Genomic DNA, 18,096 nt, shown 5'->3' with positions numbered 1-18,096 from the left:
TCATGAAACTATTAAGTAACTCCACATTTGAATTTCCAAAACACACCTACTCTGTCGATTTGAGAGAGTGAGAGATTAACTTAGTTTAGTCCTTCAACACTACCACATGCTTTTAAGTTAGTTTTCCGTGACACTCATGTATTCGTAAAAAATCTAAACTTATGAATATTTCAGATAAGCTCACACTTTCTTTATCAACAATATTTTCTTCAACCGAAACGTTTATTTCTTCACTCTAAAACTCATGACCACACTATTCTGGTAAAGAAACTAAACACGCTTTTACAGACACAAATTGATACCTAAAGTTAATAAGAACTAGAAATAGGAGCAACCTGGAGGGAGTCATGGAGTACGTTATTGTTCACTGAGCTACCATGATCCTTACAATACGAATATTTTAGCAATTATTTCAGGGATTTAGATTTCTGGGCTTTCGGCATCTATGGCCATTTAGCCCATCTTGTATGAGGAATGACGTCTTTCGGAGAGCACTATCCGGGGAAAGGGACGGAAAGAAGCGGCCTGGGACCTATAAGTTAAGTACTACCCCGACATTTGCCTGGTGTGAATGAGGAAAACCTCATTCAGGATGGCTGGCCTGAAAAAGCTTTTTACCCCCAGAGAATGGAACCCGGGACCGCTCGAGCAAGTACTTCATCTAAAACCTTTTAATTGAAGCATATTCCATTTCCGTAACAGATTTTTTGATTATCTGGCTTCAAAATGAAGATAAAATTACAAAGATTCTTTCATTTTCTTCTTTCAGTGGTACCTGTATAGTTGTGTGACGGAAAGACACTTTTTTTGTAGTTCTACAAAAATTTGAAATTTAGTGAAAAAGAAAAAAAAATATGGCTATCAGAGATGATACTAAGTATTCTGTAAATACTGGCAGCTCACTTGCCACAAACCGCGAAGCTTCCACGCACCACATGAATTTTCTGTTTTAATATCATCCTTCTACTGTAGAATCTTTCATTCCTATCTCTTTTTCTTGTTATTATACCTTCCAGCACATCCCTCATGACACAGTTCTTTCAGTTCCTCTCAGTCAATGTCCCAACCAATTTCTCTTCTTCATTTTTAATTTTATCCTTCGCCCGCTTCCCTAGTATTTCTAACACTTCCTGATTCGTTTGCAATGATACTTCACAGCTGCCACTATATTACAAAACTAAACTAAACTTCGTAGAATTACAGCCAACGATAGGCTATCCCAGACTACTTTACTTGGCAGATGTGTGGTAAGAACACGTGTCTTAGCTTCTGGCTTTCGAAAAATGAAATGAAATCTATAAGTTTTACGTCCCACGGCTATACCGGTTAGGCTAAAGGAGACTATGATTATGAGAAATCAATGAAATGGTGGAATGAAGAAAGTGGGACGAAACGGGAGAATCCCGAGCACGGTGTTTGTTCACCACAAAGTCCACACGGCGCGAGATCGAACCTTCTGGCTTTCGAGACTTGAGTTTAATATAAACGTATCAATAATTACTCCAAAATGCTGCTGAGTGAATATCGAATATTGTATCTCCACTGGGACCTTACATGTCGAAGAACGCGTGTCTTTACTGTTTACAGCTACAATGCACGGTGGCTCACTTATCTCGAGTGCGTGGGATCCCTGGTTCGGTCTCCGACCAAGTAAGTTTGTGGTGGACAATATCGCATCCGTGAGTTTTCTCGGGATACTCTTACATTTTCATTCCACCAATTCTTCCAGCATCATTCACGTGCCTTAATCAGCCTCCTCCTTTTGCCTAAAAGGCATAAACGAGGGACGTTAAACTGGAAGACTTTTCTTACTGTTTAGTTGCCACTTGCCTCTAGAAAAAAAGGGAAACAAGCCGGTCATTTTGACGCTTGGGAAACAGAATTTGTATACTTCCAACAAGTCGAAAATTTCAATATATACATTTTCCTTTGTTTACTGAAGGTTTAATCCAGTGCTTCCTAATTTCCTTTGGACTGACAACACACTAGTAAATGCTTACATCATCACGACACACAGGTTTGATTTATTGATATAAATTAAAGAAGATGAAGTTTCTACACAGAGTTGAACGTTCTTGCTGACTAGTACAATATTGATTTTAACTCGTTACAAAATGCCTTGATTATAAAACCTGCCTTAAGTAAGTTTATAGGAATTCTAAATGCCATGAAAATTAGGTTTACAAACTAAAATTTTGCGGCACACCCGCTAGAAAATACTGGTTTAACATTTATTTTCTGAAGATGTGGGATAATAAATTAAAAGTTTGGTTATTTAAAATGGGAGAAGAAAGGAGAGCTGAAAAACATTAGAACTTAGAACTTACACGTACAGTGAAACTTTCCTTAACGGACTTTTTTCTCGACAAAACTACATGTATTATGACGGGACAAAGCCCTCTATTTTATGGACAGTCTTTTCTGCAACAGTTTAGTCATCTGTTCATAACTGACAGGAATTATTCTTAGTTCGTATGTATTTTCCACAGAAAATACAAGGGTTGGATTTTTAGTAATGGCAACAACGATATATCTTGAGAAGTAGAGTACTTACAAGGTTCGAAGTTTTACAGACCCTCGATGTAATCACCAGCATTGTGAATCACGCGTTCCCAGTGATGTGGAAGCCGCTGGATACCGTTGGCAGTGACGAATCTCTGAAGAGTGCGGATGGAGCGATCAGTTGCGCAGAGATCATCAGTTGTACGGAAGCGTGTCCCACGAATTGGTTCCTTTATCATCGGGAAGAGGTCGTAGTAGCAGGGACTTAAATCTGGAGAATACGGGTGGGTGACACAGCACTTACCAACAAATGAGTGACCGCACCTGCTCAATGTGTCCTTGCATTGTCGTGCAGAATAATGGGTGGGTTCGTCAGGAAGTGGCGTAGTTTTCATCTCAAAGCTGCTCGCAAATTGTTTTGCAAAAAATTACAGTCGTAGTCAGCACTAACGGTGTGTCCTTGGGGGACGGTATGGTTTATGATTACACCATCCCAGTCTACGCAATGATGAGCACAGCTTTCACATTGGCTGGAGTATTCCGAACTGTTTTGTTTTTCTCGATGACCCAGGATGACGCCACTCGTTTGATTGCCGTTTCACCTGTGGTTCATACGCTCTGACCCAGGCCTCATCAACAGCAATGATCCGCCATAAGAAGGCCTTACCTTCACGTTGATATCGCTCCAAGTGTGTTCGAGTGGCATCATATCGCAGCCACTTGTGTTGTTCAGTCAGCTGGCGATTTTACGCAATCCCAGGTTCTTCAGAATTTTCAGCAGTCGAATGCGGTAGTCCTATTATCGTTAGCCAAGTGACAAATCGTGGCGTTCCGATCCGCTAGCACTAGCGCGTTCACGTTCTGCAAATCATCTACACTTACAGGAGGATGGCTGGAGCGAGGCATGTCTGACATTTTGTCGCCCGTCATTGAAGGCTTTGACTCGCCTTGCTACTGTACGGTATGGTAATGCACTTGCACCGCAAACATCCTGCATCCGCATACTTCCTAGCACTGTTCTGCATTCCTACCTCTAGCGCATTCAATTTTCAACCAGCTCCTCTGATCTTGCTTTGTAAACAAGACTGTATTCCGCGAGCACTCACTCAGAATTGTCTCCTAACTGCTGGCGTTGAGCGCACACGGAGGGAAGGGCAGGCGAGCTCATGTGCTCTGAGGGAGAGTCGATATCTAACCTACCGCTGGTATGAATTATAATGGATTGCTTTGTTCCCGAATATATGTATAGCAGGGTTGTCATTACTAAAAATCCAACACTTGTACTTCTCACCATTTGAAAATAAGTGAAAATAAATGTGTCTGTCGTAACTCAATGACTTCGTGAACCACCACTAGCTCCCTCATGGCTAAATGGTTAGCGTACGCGCCTTTGGCGTGGGAGAGACGGGTTCGATATCAGGTGGAAGCTCATGAGGTTCGGATCTAATGTTAAACTGAAGATCAATGTCTCATATAGCCTTCTTGCTCAATGGGACGCTAAACTCAAAATCGAATGAAAATCAAATCGTGAACGACAAAACAGAACTATTCAAAGGCGAGCTTGGAGTTATTCTTTTCTATGTCCATAGAAAATTTTCGGTATTTAATAAAAATAAATTGAATGTTTTTATTTTGTTATTATTACTATTAGTTCAATCCGTATGCGAATTCAGAAATTTCTATAGGGGGTGAACCTTAAGTGAGAAGAAAATTACCACAAAAGCATCACATTTAGCTAGCCATATAAACACCACCCACAGCGATACTTCTATTTGTTTACCTTCTTTACCTTCCCAACAGTTCGAGCACAAAGTGCAATACTGTAGAACACCTACTTTATGGTAACTTTACCTACTTTCAAAGTAATCATTTCCAAATGAACTGAAGCTTTGGCGATCGTGACAGGATGTAGAAACTCCCACAGTGAGGCACGTAACGTTATCTACTTAACATATGTTCAGAAATACTAATGACAACAAATTCATATTGAAATACTTCATTAACTATGTATAAGAGCTGTCATCCAATTAGCAGTTTTAGATAAGGTGGTTATTTAGCATGAGACGTTTGATCCGAGGCTTTATTTACAAATGCATATTCATAATTTATGCTATCCTCAAAATCTCGAACTTATTTTCTCCACATCTGACTATCAGTCAACACTTTTAAAATCAAAAGTTTGTTTATATATTTCGATTCGAAAACTTTCCTTCTTACTCTTGAAATCTTTAGATACAGACCAAAACACTTGCACCTACTTCAATTAAATTTTGAAAACTTTCCAAATTTATGTTCAGTATGATGTAAATTACATCAGTACTAGAGAATTAATTAAATAATCAACATAATAAAAGGGATATCACGAGATGTACTGTGATATAGATACAGAATAGCCGCGCATTACAATATTTGAATATTAATCTATACTTACTTTTATAGACTAACTATTATTACTTACTGTATATGGGATAAAATTTCTGCATGAATTGTGAGGAATATGATCTGTATACCCATTCAGTAATGGACACTTCTTTACGGGCAATTAATCATATCTCAATGACGTGATATTTAGAAGTTTCATTTTATTTGGACAGTCCTTCAAGAAATAATAGAAGGAAAACTTACCCTTGAGTGCGTTGTGAATTCGATGAGTCTGCCAAGAATCTTCTAGAAGAAGCATGCTTAGCAAGAGGTCCATATGATGACGCAACTCATGACAATATGCAAAAGCTATCTGCCACAAAAGTTCACTTAGAACAGTCCTAGAGAAATGGGGATTCTCCCAACAACAGAACTGCAACAGTTTTACTGTGTCTTCCGATAAATTGGCGTCCTCAATTATCTTCTTCACGTAACTGAAAAGAATATTATGTATTTTCATCAGTGACAAGTTATTTATAATATGCATACAAAATTTTTACTTGTACCAAAAACATAACTGTTAATTTTGTTTTCTCATAGGTTTTGTTACTTCAACCTCATACCTTAAGTTATGGTTCCTATCATCTCGATCTATCTAAAGATATTTTCCCCAAAGCTTCTCTAACCAACACACTTTACACTTTGGGCACTCATTTCAGATTATTCATTTCATTATTAGCTCTCGGCGTAAATATACGGGAGTTTACAGTTTCACTCTAGGTATACATTTTTCTTGGTAAATTTATTTCTGGGTAACTACTAGCTGGATCTGAACCAAATGTGATGGGCAAATAGCTCATAGTCTAAGAAATAGAAATTGCTATACTTGATAGCTGGGCTCGGCTCGCCTTGTATGGGTACTTTACTTCTGGTAAACGAAATTCGATATAGAACTGGCACAATCTTAAAAACCTTAGTGGGTAGTAATCGGAACTGTCCGAACAATCATATCCTCTTACTAGTGACATTGTAACTTAACTAATGCTCAACGACGTTGCCATAGCTTTGGTCCCGATTACACTGTGATTAATGGCTTACACATGTGGGTTCTTTCTTTCTATATGGAGAAGGGGGAAATAAACAAACACTGACCAACTTGCCTGCATATATAGATCATTCCTTCTCAATGGAAAAAGAAATATTCTGTTGAAAGCAGGTTGAAAGTGTCAAATAACAAGTCGACATCAAGCACTCGGAGTTTCCAGACTTTTTTCTTCGCCAAAACATTTAAGACATTCCATTCCTTATTCATGTGACGGAGAAGATCAGCTTTTGCTCATCCCCTATTTTCGCCGAGAGCTGCCGTCCAGTTCGAATTTTGTTCCTCTCCAAAGGAAGAAAGATTTTTCCACTCAGAGTGTCAAATAACAAAACAACACAAACCATTCGGAGTTTCTACGCTACTTTTTTTTTCTTTTTCGCCAAAACCTTTCTCAAGTGACAGAGAGGAATACGCACTCCTCCGGTCGAGAATTGACAGCTAGCTAGAATTTCTTGGCAAAAAACGGATTTCAAAGAAAATATCTGTTTCACTACCATGTAGTAGGAGAAGGAGGTTAATAGGTCAATTTTTCATACCTCCCCCCAAGGTTTTTAAGATGTTTCAAAAAGTCTAGCAAGTAGTTCGTCGTCCATACAATAAAGATTCCTACATGTAATAGTCGGAGTTGGCTAGGGTTAGGCACATCTAGACCTAAATCAAATTTGGTGGGCAAATAGAAGCAGTCAACGGTCTAACGAATAAAGTTTTCTATACTTGATGGCCGACCTCGGCCAGCGACATGTTCAGCTCGCCTTGTATGTAGTACTTAATTTCTCGGTAACTACTGGCCGAATCTGAACAAAATTTGACGTGCAAGTAGCCCATTGTCTAAGAAAATAAAGCTCACTACATTTGATGGTCTCGTGTATGTAGTCGCTAACACTCTCGTCTTTGGTGCGAGCAGTCCCAAGTTCGATTCCCGGTAGGGACACTCGGTCGAAAAAGTGTAAAATCTTTTGTCAGGTCAGCCTTCCTGAGTGAAGTTTTACTTATTCATAACAGACAAATGCCAGAATGTTCTTATATAATGGTACCCGGTCGCTTCTTTCTTTCTCCATTCTTTACTTCCTCCCAAATTCCCCGGCCAGTGTGAACACCGAGGGATGTCATCCCTCGTATGTGGCAGGTTAACATGACCATGGATGCCGAAAGCGCTGACATCTAATCCTAATTTGATTGGGACAGGCTCGGTTCACCTCGGCTTGTGTTTACTGCATTCGGTACCACAGCATGAACAAATGAAGCACAACATTCAATAGGCTTACGATAGTCAAGACTTTAAATTTATTTATTGAAGTGTATTGTCCCTTTTCATTATTGAGGCCATGTGAGACATGGACCTAAAGTTTAAGGTGGAAACCGAACCACCGTAATTTGTTCAATGCTTTCCCGCTGGGAATCGAGCCTGGCACTTAGTGCACCATAGGTGCGAAGCTAGACACTAAACCAGTGGGGAGGACGAACTTTCATTTTGTATTCTCTATATCAGTCATAATTGTTTATTATTAATTTACAATTTTTACTAATTTACACAATGATTAGAAACGCATTTACTAATTCCGAATATGAATTCAAGGATCTGGCTAAGGTTAGTACACAAGAAGTTACGTGCTACTGAGGCAACATGGCGCCCTGGAAATCCACAGCATGTTATACAAGGAGTTTAAAAATTTACGTCTCTCAATAGCATTTCTAACTACCATACAAAAAAAAGCTGTTCGGGCAAGTAGCCGATCGCACATATGCTGAATGTCTTGTACGAAGTACGGTACCCAAGGTTCGCTCTACATCTTTGTATAGCTGGAGGATAGTGATTGCCGGTTTCCGGATACTCAGTAAGCGTATACCGAATACAGCACGCTGGGTCTTCCTGGCAATGTGAGGACACGCGTTATCCTCCCTCCCACTATGTACACATGTGATAAACTTTTTGCGCATTCATTTTTGGTGTACCAAGTTTCAGACAGTTTCATCATTTTTATTTTAAAAAGGATGCTATTTCGTTGTGAATAGCGTAACTATATGTTGTACATTCTCGTAACGCTTATATCAGCAGTAATGCAGACGACGGAAGTCGACGGATTTGGCTGTCGCTAGCACCTAGCAGCCAAATCACAGTCCTACCTGTAGTTACGTCATCATGGTGAGACTCACGTAAGCAGCAGAGAGGCAAAGGGTGTGTGTCTGATGCAGTAGTTACTTTGGCACCGGATATGTATTTGATACAAGCTACGTATACTTTGCTGCTCGGAACAATTCAAAGTTTATTTCCTTAGCATGGATATATACTAATAGTTTTTACACGAGTGTGTCATTCATACAATATACTATTACAATTTTGTTCTACTTTACTCTAAGGAATTGTAAGTATAATATTAAAGGGAAAATACAATATTCTTTTCATGAATATCGCTTGTACGCTATTTTTCGCCAGGTATCGTTGCCTCGTGTAGCTTCATTGTGTGATGCATAGTGCATTACATTGATAGAGTGCATTACATTGACAGATATTTTATTTTATGTCCTTGCATTCTTTTTCAGTTCAAATGATGCTGAGAATCTACTTAATCTGCGATTTTAAGGTGGTTATTTGAATTTTTGCCTATGTGTTGTTGATGGTGAAAGGAATTATTACGAGAGTGATAACTAGTTTCTTCGTTAACGCTCGGGCGAAATATACAAGCAACGACTATCTAAAGTAATGCTTACTCTATCTGGATTCTTATCCTATGGAGTAACACTTCACACATTATCGATAGATTACTGACATGTCACGGTCCATGCGAACTGCAATTCCACAGAACGAGCACCCGTCCACAAGTCTCTCCCTATACGGCTCTTGAGCCACTTAATTGCACAATAGACGTTTGTTGGTGTCGTCCTAGCATTACAGGTTATCAACCACATATACACAATTACACTTGTCGTATTGTCCGACGATCTTCAAACTACTCTTAGTACGCTAACACCATACATACATTAAGATCAGCGTGTCTTCCACATACATGCAACAGAATATCAAATGGATCTTGCAATCCCAGAAGGAGACGAACTGCAAACCTACTTGGACATGTGTATTATACTGGAGTGTGGGAAATGTAAGGGGATCAGCATAACTGACTACTTGCCAGAGGTCAAACTATCACCAGTAAATATTACTCTCATCTCTTAGCACGGTTACGAGAGGAACTGACGACCAAGCGTCGAGAAATGCTCAGCAAAAGGCACTGTGCCAGCTCACTCAGCACAGGGGCGGATCCAGGACAGACTTCTGGTGGGGGCGGTGGGCGTAATATTGCTACTTAGAGCTATTTTTAAAAACTCCAAACTCTGGGATGGGTTTTATTTATACATAAAATAAGAAAATTTCTCTTCTGCGGGGGGGGGGGGGGACAGGCGTTCGCACCCCCTGGATCCGCCCTTGATTCAGGAATCCATAGCGAAAATACTGAAGTTAGGATATGAAATCTTGCCCCACCTTCATATTCACAGAGCTTAGTACCAAAGGATTTATTTCTTTTACCAGAAACAAAGTGCCCACTCAAAAGACGATATTTTGACAGCAATGTTGACGTCATTTCAGAAGTATAAATCTGGTTTTAAGCACAGTCTACGCAATATGACGATCGCTGCCAACTACGTCAAGGAGGATTAATGCCATCAAGGTCTCAAAGGTATGAACTACTATTTCCCTCCAAGTGATTGTACGACTTTTGTTATCCCTCTTACATTGTTAAGCGAATTTCGTTCGAATCACATGATGTATACATGATATTTCTAAATACATTTCCTAAGTGCATTTTATCAATTTACTCTTATTTTTAATTTCTATCTTGCATATATACATATATTCATTCATCACCCGCCGGTATAGTGGCTAGCACATGCTTTTGCACCACGAGGTTTCCAGGTTCAATTCAGGATGGGAGGGTCTCGAACGAAACACAGTAGTTTAGTTTCCTTTTGAACTGTCGGTCTCGTCGTAGAGTAGATTTGACACCAAGAAAGGATCTATGCAAGTTAATGAATTGATTATTCCTTCCTCCTGAACCATTAACGACCAACATTCTCTCTTCAACGAGTTTTCTTCAGTTTCTTATCGTCAACAACTTTACATTCCAATGTGACAGACGGCCAGCTATATGCTTCACAAGTATTTTTCGGTTTTTATCCTTTCTTAATAATCTATCACTTTCCTCTTTGATTAAGAGTTTAGCGCCAGAGCTTATAGTATAGGGTCCGGCAGAGACATCTGACGATGTTCAAACTGAAACTACGACTGAACTGATTTATTTTACTATGATCTTTTATTTCCTACATCATGGCCGGTGACCATCGGTTACTATTTGGTACCAAAATGTCCATCATCCTCTTAGTTATTGATCAACATCAACTCTATGATTTACAGTTCCCGAGCTCCTTAAATCTCTTAAAATCAGAAAATTTTGGCCAATATCTCGGGAACAGTAAGCGTGACGCGAAAGCAAGCAAGCAAACAAGAAAGAAAAGAAAGGTGGGTTGTAGCGCAGTATTTAAGTGGCGCCAACGGTTTACGGAGGAGAGAAACAATTTCGAGGATTATGAACCAGTAGGTCGGCCAACAATAGTCCGAACAAAACGCAAGATTGAAGAGATTGCAATGGTTGTGTGCACTAACCGTTCCTAGTCGGCAGATGACATAACAGCAGCAGTACGGATCAGCCATGATACTGTCACAACATTCTGACGAATTACTAACATGTCGAGTGTCATCCATCACCGTGTACCACGCATTCTGACACAAGACCAGCTATGAGACGTTCCTGCACCGGATAATAGGAGATGAAACAATTGTGTCGTCTCTACGATCCACAACTTACGAGACAACCACCTGAAAATCGCGATCATCTCCAAAACGCAAAAACCCGAGACAAGACAGATCAAAAGAGAAAATGATGCTTGAACTATTTTGAAGGTCAGTGTGATCTGCGTAATTGTCTGTGTGTGTGTGTGTGTGTGGACTTCACATGGAGCACAGCAACCATGGATTCTAGACTGTACTAGTATATAATTCAGTAACGACTTCTTTAAGTTCCTTGATAATCAGTCTGGTCACAATTAAATTTAAAAAAACGTTTTTATTCCGGACCCTTTACTAAAACTCCTGGCGCGCAATAGACCTTAGGAGGCCAGATTCTACCAGCCAGCTTGTAGCACTCATGCCTTTCAGGTGACATGTCATCAGCGCATCGGCAGCCCTCGCCGCTGATGTTAGCTTTCGAGACTAAAGGCTCACGACGAAAGGTGGACACCGCAATGCCAACACATCTGACGAGTACAACCTGTCACCCTTCTTTCTTCTAACCAGACAAATAAAGTTCACTGAAATCATGAAATAAGTACATAGTGTAGAACGGCTCCATAAATTGATATGAAATTAAAAGTATTAAAAAGAGGTTTTTACAATGACTTGGTGGAGAATACTAAAGTAAGAACCAGAGTAGTAAGAGAAATGTCATTCCTAAGAATACGATATTCTACAAAACTATGCCGAACACTCAGAGGTCCTACTCCACGCTGTAAGTACGACTGTCAGACCCGATACTATTTGACTAGCTGATTTCATGAGATGTGGTAAGAGCATTAGCGTTCTACACATTATACACTAAACGAGTTACTTAAAGTATTTCATACAGAGCATAAAACAGAGTATTACATATCTTACCTCGATCTTCCAAAGAGAATTTCAGCTGCTGCAGGCTGTATAGGCATGATAGATTCTGGACAAGCAGGATCCCCATATGGATTCGGTAAAGGCGGCATTCCCTACACAACATGAAAGTTATAACCAGAATGTATTTTCTAAAGCAATTAAATTAATTAATTTATTCAGTATAAAGAAAACTGACACCAATATAACAGTATATAGTATGAATACACACTTCCTTAAACATTCAACCATCTACTGAAGGACGTTCAACTATTAAAATGCATGAAACTAAATAATTTCACAAAATAACATTTACACCTGTGACCACTTGTAAAACTAAAAAAAAAATCAATCAATAAAGATCACCAAATATAACACAAGCAAAATGATGCAGGAAGTTATATGTACAGAATACGTCATCAATTTTATATTTACTATCCATGTAATATCGTGAGCATATCACCAGAAACGGGGTCAGCTACCTATTAGTGCATAAGTTTGTAATTCTTATGAACGATTTCTATGACATTAACAGCGTCAAGTTTTTAATATGCACATGTACAGAATATTTTAATAAAAATGAATGATATTACCTGCTGAGAGGACTGAGTCTTCGAACTAACATCACAACACCTAATCAACTGGGATACTACTTGATGTAGTTTTGATAGTTCTGGATACTGATATTTAATAGGAGGTCCTGGACCTTCATCCAATGCAACTAACATGAATGTTGCAGGCACGTTCAACTGAAAGACAAATAAAGTTCACTGAAATCATGAAATAAGTACATAGTGTAGAACGGCTCCATAAATTGATATGAAATTAAAAGTATTAAAAAGAGGTTTTTACAATGACTTGGTGGAGAATACTAAAGTAAGAACCAGAGTAGTAAGAGAAATGTCATTCCTAAGAATACGATATTCTACAAAACTATGCCGAACACTCAGAGGTCCTACTCCACGCTGTAAGTACGACTGTCAGATGAAAACGGCCGTAAGTACTAAAAGCTATACCTGCCATAGCAGCTCGCTTAGCTGTTGTGTCTGTTTCCCTGGATGTCAATATGGTCGTGCACCCAGCAAACAACAATACAACCCTGTTGCCGTAAACATTTACATCTCACACGGATGTTTCGTGTAAGGGCATGCTTCCCGAAAACATTCTGCTTAATCAGAAGGACGATTTGAGAGTCGATGCACAAAAGTGCATGGCGCAGTGAAAGATCAAAGTGCATACTCTATAAAAGTTCAATGGCCACTAAACTCGGCTAACTCGACAATTGTAATGACAAACCCATAGCTAACGAACAGCCTATAGTCCTTCGAGCTGTCTGTATAACACACATTAAAATTGGGGTGCTCAGGTAGCAAAGATCGGAACTCATGTTCATATACATGAGGACTTGTGTAATGTTTGACATGTAATTACAACCGAAGAATCAGACAGTCAAATAAGCCATGATGAAATAGCCAATCAAATCTGCCCGAATAGAAACTGTCGTTAAGCCGATAAGGTCATGCAAATTTTAAACGACAAACTCCTCTACACTGCGGCGGGCAACTGTTAGGATAATAAACAGTACACTGCATATGAGCAAAATACTTCAAGGGTTTCTCATCACAGTACGACAAAGTAGTTCATTCGCTTCTACGCATAGGCTAACAGGACTAGCACGGGAAGCACTAGTAGATAGCCTGTGTCTATTTCTTCACGAGGGACGGGATGCGTCAGCCATCCAACTATGATTTCGATCGGATTAAACCACGCTATAATCATAAGAAATAAAATCACTACGTATGGTGAAAGATCATTCAGTAATACAGCGATACCTACATTTACAGGGAACCTGTCACGTAAACCTTTCGTGAACCCCTTAATTACCTAGGTTAAACGAAATTCTATGTACAAAGAGAAAATACAAAAAACAGCATTGCATGATCGACAATATTAGCAAGATTTCTTAACTGTAAATACTATGTATTACGTAGGGCAAGAGCAATGAAATACAACTACTTCATTTTAACAATACTTATAATGTTTATTTTTAAGCTTACTATGTAACTTTAACGTGAAGTCGTGTTAATGGCGTTTTTGCTGACTGGCAGCAGTAGTTAAAGAGAGAATGAAGAGTAATTCAATCAGCGGCACTCTATCGAGCGCCAATCCTCGTGATGTCATCGCCAAGTTGGTAGTGTGATTCAAGAGACTGATTCTGTAATGGACAGACAATCTTAACAGCTACGAGCCATACATCAAATCGTTCCTAACACATTAACAAAAGTCAGTGCATCAAATTGCGACATGCGTTTGAAAAGTAAGTAGCTCCATTAACTAAAATATGATTCTTCGGGTGAAATGTGAGTTTCGACGCCCCATCGATTTTCCGATTAAGTCAAACAAAGCTATATCTCAATTTGAAATAAGCAAGTAGCTAGCTCTTTTTCTAGAAAAGAAATACTAACCTTATGAATGGTGGGCGTGAAAGATGTTAACGCTTTGTGTCTTAACTAGGACACTCTGGATTCAATTCTAAACATTCTGGCGAATTTCTACTTTTTTTTTTATCCCATCCAATGAGTAGTCTTTAGCCCTCCCTGTTGGTCTAGTGGCTAGTGCGTGCCTGTCTTTGGTGCACGGGGTGGCGGGTTCGATTCCCATTGAAAGAGGCTTGAAATTTGAACGCATTACGGTATTTCAGATTCCACCTGAAACTACAGATGCGAGTCTCCTACAGCCTCGGTGTTGAAAAAGGATGCTAAACATCAAGCAACTGAATTTTTAAGTGTGTATACTCAAGCCAACTACCTTGTAATAAACTCATTTGTGCATTATTTTTGGTGAGCCCAGCTCAGACAATTTAATCCTTTATTTCAAAAAGGCTGCTACCTTAAAACAAATAGTGTAACTAATCGTTGCATGTTCTCGCAACGAATATATCAGCAACGAGGCAGATGAAGCATCCGACGGCCTTGACCATCGACAGCAGCCAATCACAGCCCTAACTGTGCTTACGTCACTTTGGTAGGTAGGACTCACGTGAGCAGCGGGGGCAAAGAGGAAGCAGCGTGACGTAGCTGGCATTCGGCGCCAAGACTCTTAAAAACGAGAAGCACGCTACAATAGCTGCTAGAAACAATTCATTAAAAAAAAAAAAAAAAAAAAAAAAAAAAAAAAAAAAAGCAAACATGTGAATCCAGTGTAAATTTTATGTATCTTGTGCATCTAGACCTCTCAATAATTTCAATGTAGTTTCCTTGTCACTAAAGGTAATGTACGAGTAAGTATAAAATTATTCAAAATAGAGTATTTATTCTATTCGTAGTACGGTGTCAGATTGATTGTTTATTCCAACCTCATGTTATTTCATGGTGATGCACATGATGCAGAATATATTGATGCCAGCGAATTATTATTATTATTATTATTATTATTATTATTATTTTCACTTCAAATGATGCTGAAATTTTATTCTATTCATAAGTTTAAGGTTATTGTTTGAATTTTTGCCTACGTGTGGTTAGCGGTGAAAGAAGCTATTACTCCAGTGATAACTTATTTCGTCGTTAACGCTCGGGCGAAATATTCGATCAATGACTACCTAATGTAATGCTCACTTTACTTGGATCATCATCCTATAGGGTAAACATCACAGCCTTTCCTATTTATATGTTGCTTTTAGTGTATCATGACCTTCGCACTATTGGGAAATATATTAAAATGAAAATTTTCGCAACTAATACAGAATCCACATAATGAGTAACTCAAATATGATAAGTTTCCCTGACGAAACGTCTGTTATGCTGTTTGTATGCTAGTTCATGAGGTGTCGACACTACTGGTTGCTTGGTGTAAACGAGTAGCATTCTTGTGTATATAAAAAATAGAAGTAAAATTTCCACATTGTGAGTTTCATACCATTGAAATATACGTTAATTTAGAAATTATAGGCGAAAACACTGTATTTATTATATAACAATATACAACAATTACACTAGTGTACAATGAAGTAAAATATATTGTTATATCGTTTCCAATTAACATCATCATACAAAGAAGGCGCATTACTGGCAAATCTATACTTCTATGAAAGAGCGATGGCCCCTTGAGTGAATACTGACTTAGTTCGTTGTTTTGGAGCAACCTAAGGTAATTTGACCAATTCAGGACTGTGGTGTCTTAATTTTGAGAGTAGTTCCGATGCAAGATGTATTTTAAGCAAAGTTAAGAGACGCAATATATTCGTCTATCAGGGAAAGAATTAATAAGAGTACATCCAAAATGTCATTCAACTTAAAACTGGCCATCATGTTCATAGCTGAATGGCGGGCAAAGGAAAATAACAGAGGTTAAGTGATGTCTTCTCTTTCAGACAAGAAGTTGCGTTTATTTGTATCTGAGGTGGGTATCAGAACTGATTTAATTATTCGTTTTATTAGATATTAGATAACGTTTAGCATATACTATTTGGGTCTGTCTCTAAATTTTTGATGCTTTTCATTGCCTCCTATATTACTCCTAATATTGTTAATCAAAAACGCTTTCAAAGGCGTTTAATTGGTGCTGGCTTTCTGCAAGTCAAAGGATATTAATTCCAAATACTGAAAAAACCTAACGATTTAGAAAAAAGTGAGTTATTTTGATGTACATAATCTAAATTTATCTTTAAAAAAAGTTGTGCTTAGTTCAAAAAATAGACCATTTAGCTAAGTAATTGTATTTCGTTTCCACCCTTAATGCTATGAAAAATCTAAAATTTAGTTTAGGATTAGGAATTAGATTCCCGGGCTGTCGGTATCTAAGGCCATTTAGTCTGGCACGTATATGAGGGATAACGTCCCTCGGCGAACACACTATTCGATGAAAGGGAAGGAAACGACATGGGACCATTATATTAGGTACCATCCCGGCATTTGCCTGGTGTGAATGAGGGAAGCCCAGGAGAAACTTTATTCAAGATGGCTGACTTTTTCGGCCGAGTGTCTCCATCGGGTATCGAACCCTAAACCCCTCAGACCAAAGGCGAGAGCGTTAGCGAATACGCCACGCGGAGAGACTACAATTTAATTTATTCAGTAGTTTATTTCTGGTGTGAGTTTTTTTCCGACGATTGTTTTAAAGACTACTAAAGCAATTTATTTCAACTACCAATTATATTTATACAGATAAATTAAAAGTATCATCTGCAAATTATACATTTTTTTTAAGTCAACAGGATAATTATGTAAAGAATAAACCTCTTAAAAGCTCGAATTCTCAGCCACTTTTTTAAAACTAAAATTTAAAAGTCCCTGAATATAGCGCAACCTTAAAAAAAATTATAAAACTCTATTTTATAAGTTTGGTCATCTGGTACAACTAGTTACGATCATAGCCGAAGATGCCATACAATTCTACTTCATTAAAGTCTTAGTAAGATTTTTTTTTTTTAAATTACAATCGGGAATAACATTCTATTGACAATGATTTTTAGCGACTAACAGTGAATGGAATGAAGATGAAGAAAAGGAATAATGAAACATAGCCTACCTTGAGAAGCTGCGTTCTCTCGGCTAACCCCAATGATGCATACATATGGAAAAGTGAGAAATAATGTGGCAGATGTCTTCCATGGTCTGAAACTTCTTTATGTAGTAACATGAGTACAGCATGAAGTAGATGATCACTCAAAGTGGCATTGGTATCCAGCAGAACTGCTGTGAAAACACATTATCTTACCACAGACATAGAATATAGGTTTTACAATAAATTTTCTATTCTCTTAACATTACTCACCAAAATCCGATATTATATTTCCAGCTAATTTCATATGAAACAGCGTTATAAAATTTGTTTTAAGTATTTTAAACCATTCTTCCAATCACTCAATTAACGACTTATTTAAATCATTCGTCTTAAAAAGCGTCTTCGCAGAGAATACAGCCAAGAATAAACTTTTTACATGAAGCCATATTCATATACGAAAGACTACAAATGCATGACCGGGCGGGCCGAGAATCGAACAGGGACTCCAGCTTACCCATGCTTTACCCAGTCTGCTCCCTGAATAGTCATAGAATATATATCACTTGATGTCACTTCTTAACCACTTACATCAGACGGAATGTACATTCATGTCCAAGATTAATTGTCGCATATCTATAACTGTCTTCTTGTAAGAATATAATTTGATTATGATTTTGCAGAGTACTTTTAATGCTGGTACTATGTGTATAATCGGGAAATGTATATTTGTGCTAAATTTCATAGGAAAAGAATTATAAATACGAAAATCAGAATGAGTAAAACAAAATGTTGCTAAATGGACAAGAAAGTTTTATTTTAGTTTTATTGTTCTTATTTACTGCTCTTTTAGTCAATCATTGTTCCAATTCACAAGAAAGGCGACAAAACTGACTGTAATAATTATCGAGACATTTCTCTTCTGTCAACATTCTATAAA

At 38.3% G+C, this 18,096-nt stretch overlaps 1 protein-coding gene across 9 annotated transcripts in view; it reads right to left on the bottom strand.

Annotated features, from left to right (window-relative positions):
* faf (ubiquitin carboxyl-terminal hydrolase-like faf) overlaps positions 1-18,096 on the bottom strand; it is a 172,824-nt gene that overhangs the window by 20,357 nt on the left and 134,371 nt on the right. For 8 of the 9 annotated variants that reach the window (XM_081769869.1, XM_081769871.1, XM_081769876.1 and 5 more), the window contains exons 40-43: positions 17,184-17,350; positions 12,248-12,403; positions 11,670-11,770; positions 5,128-5,357 (exon numbers count right to left, since the gene is read on the bottom strand). In XM_081769869.1, coding sequence (XP_081625995.1) covers positions 5,128-5,357; positions 11,670-11,770; positions 12,248-12,403; positions 17,184-17,350 — 654 coding nt within the window. The remainder of the gene's footprint in view (positions 1-5,127; positions 5,358-11,669; positions 11,771-12,247; positions 12,404-17,183; positions 17,351-18,096) is intronic. The other variant, XM_081769872.1, reaches the window with a different exon arrangement.

The sequence above is a fragment of the Thermobia domestica genome, chromosome 8, assembly GCF_964235325.1.
Source record: "Thermobia domestica chromosome 8, izTheDome1.hap1.1, whole genome shotgun sequence".
NCBI classification, from domain to species: Eukaryota; Metazoa; Arthropoda; class Insecta; order Zygentoma; family Lepismatidae; genus Thermobia; species Thermobia domestica.
Note: the sequence above shows the minus strand (reverse complement) of the source record. Positions and strands in the feature narration are given on the sequence as shown.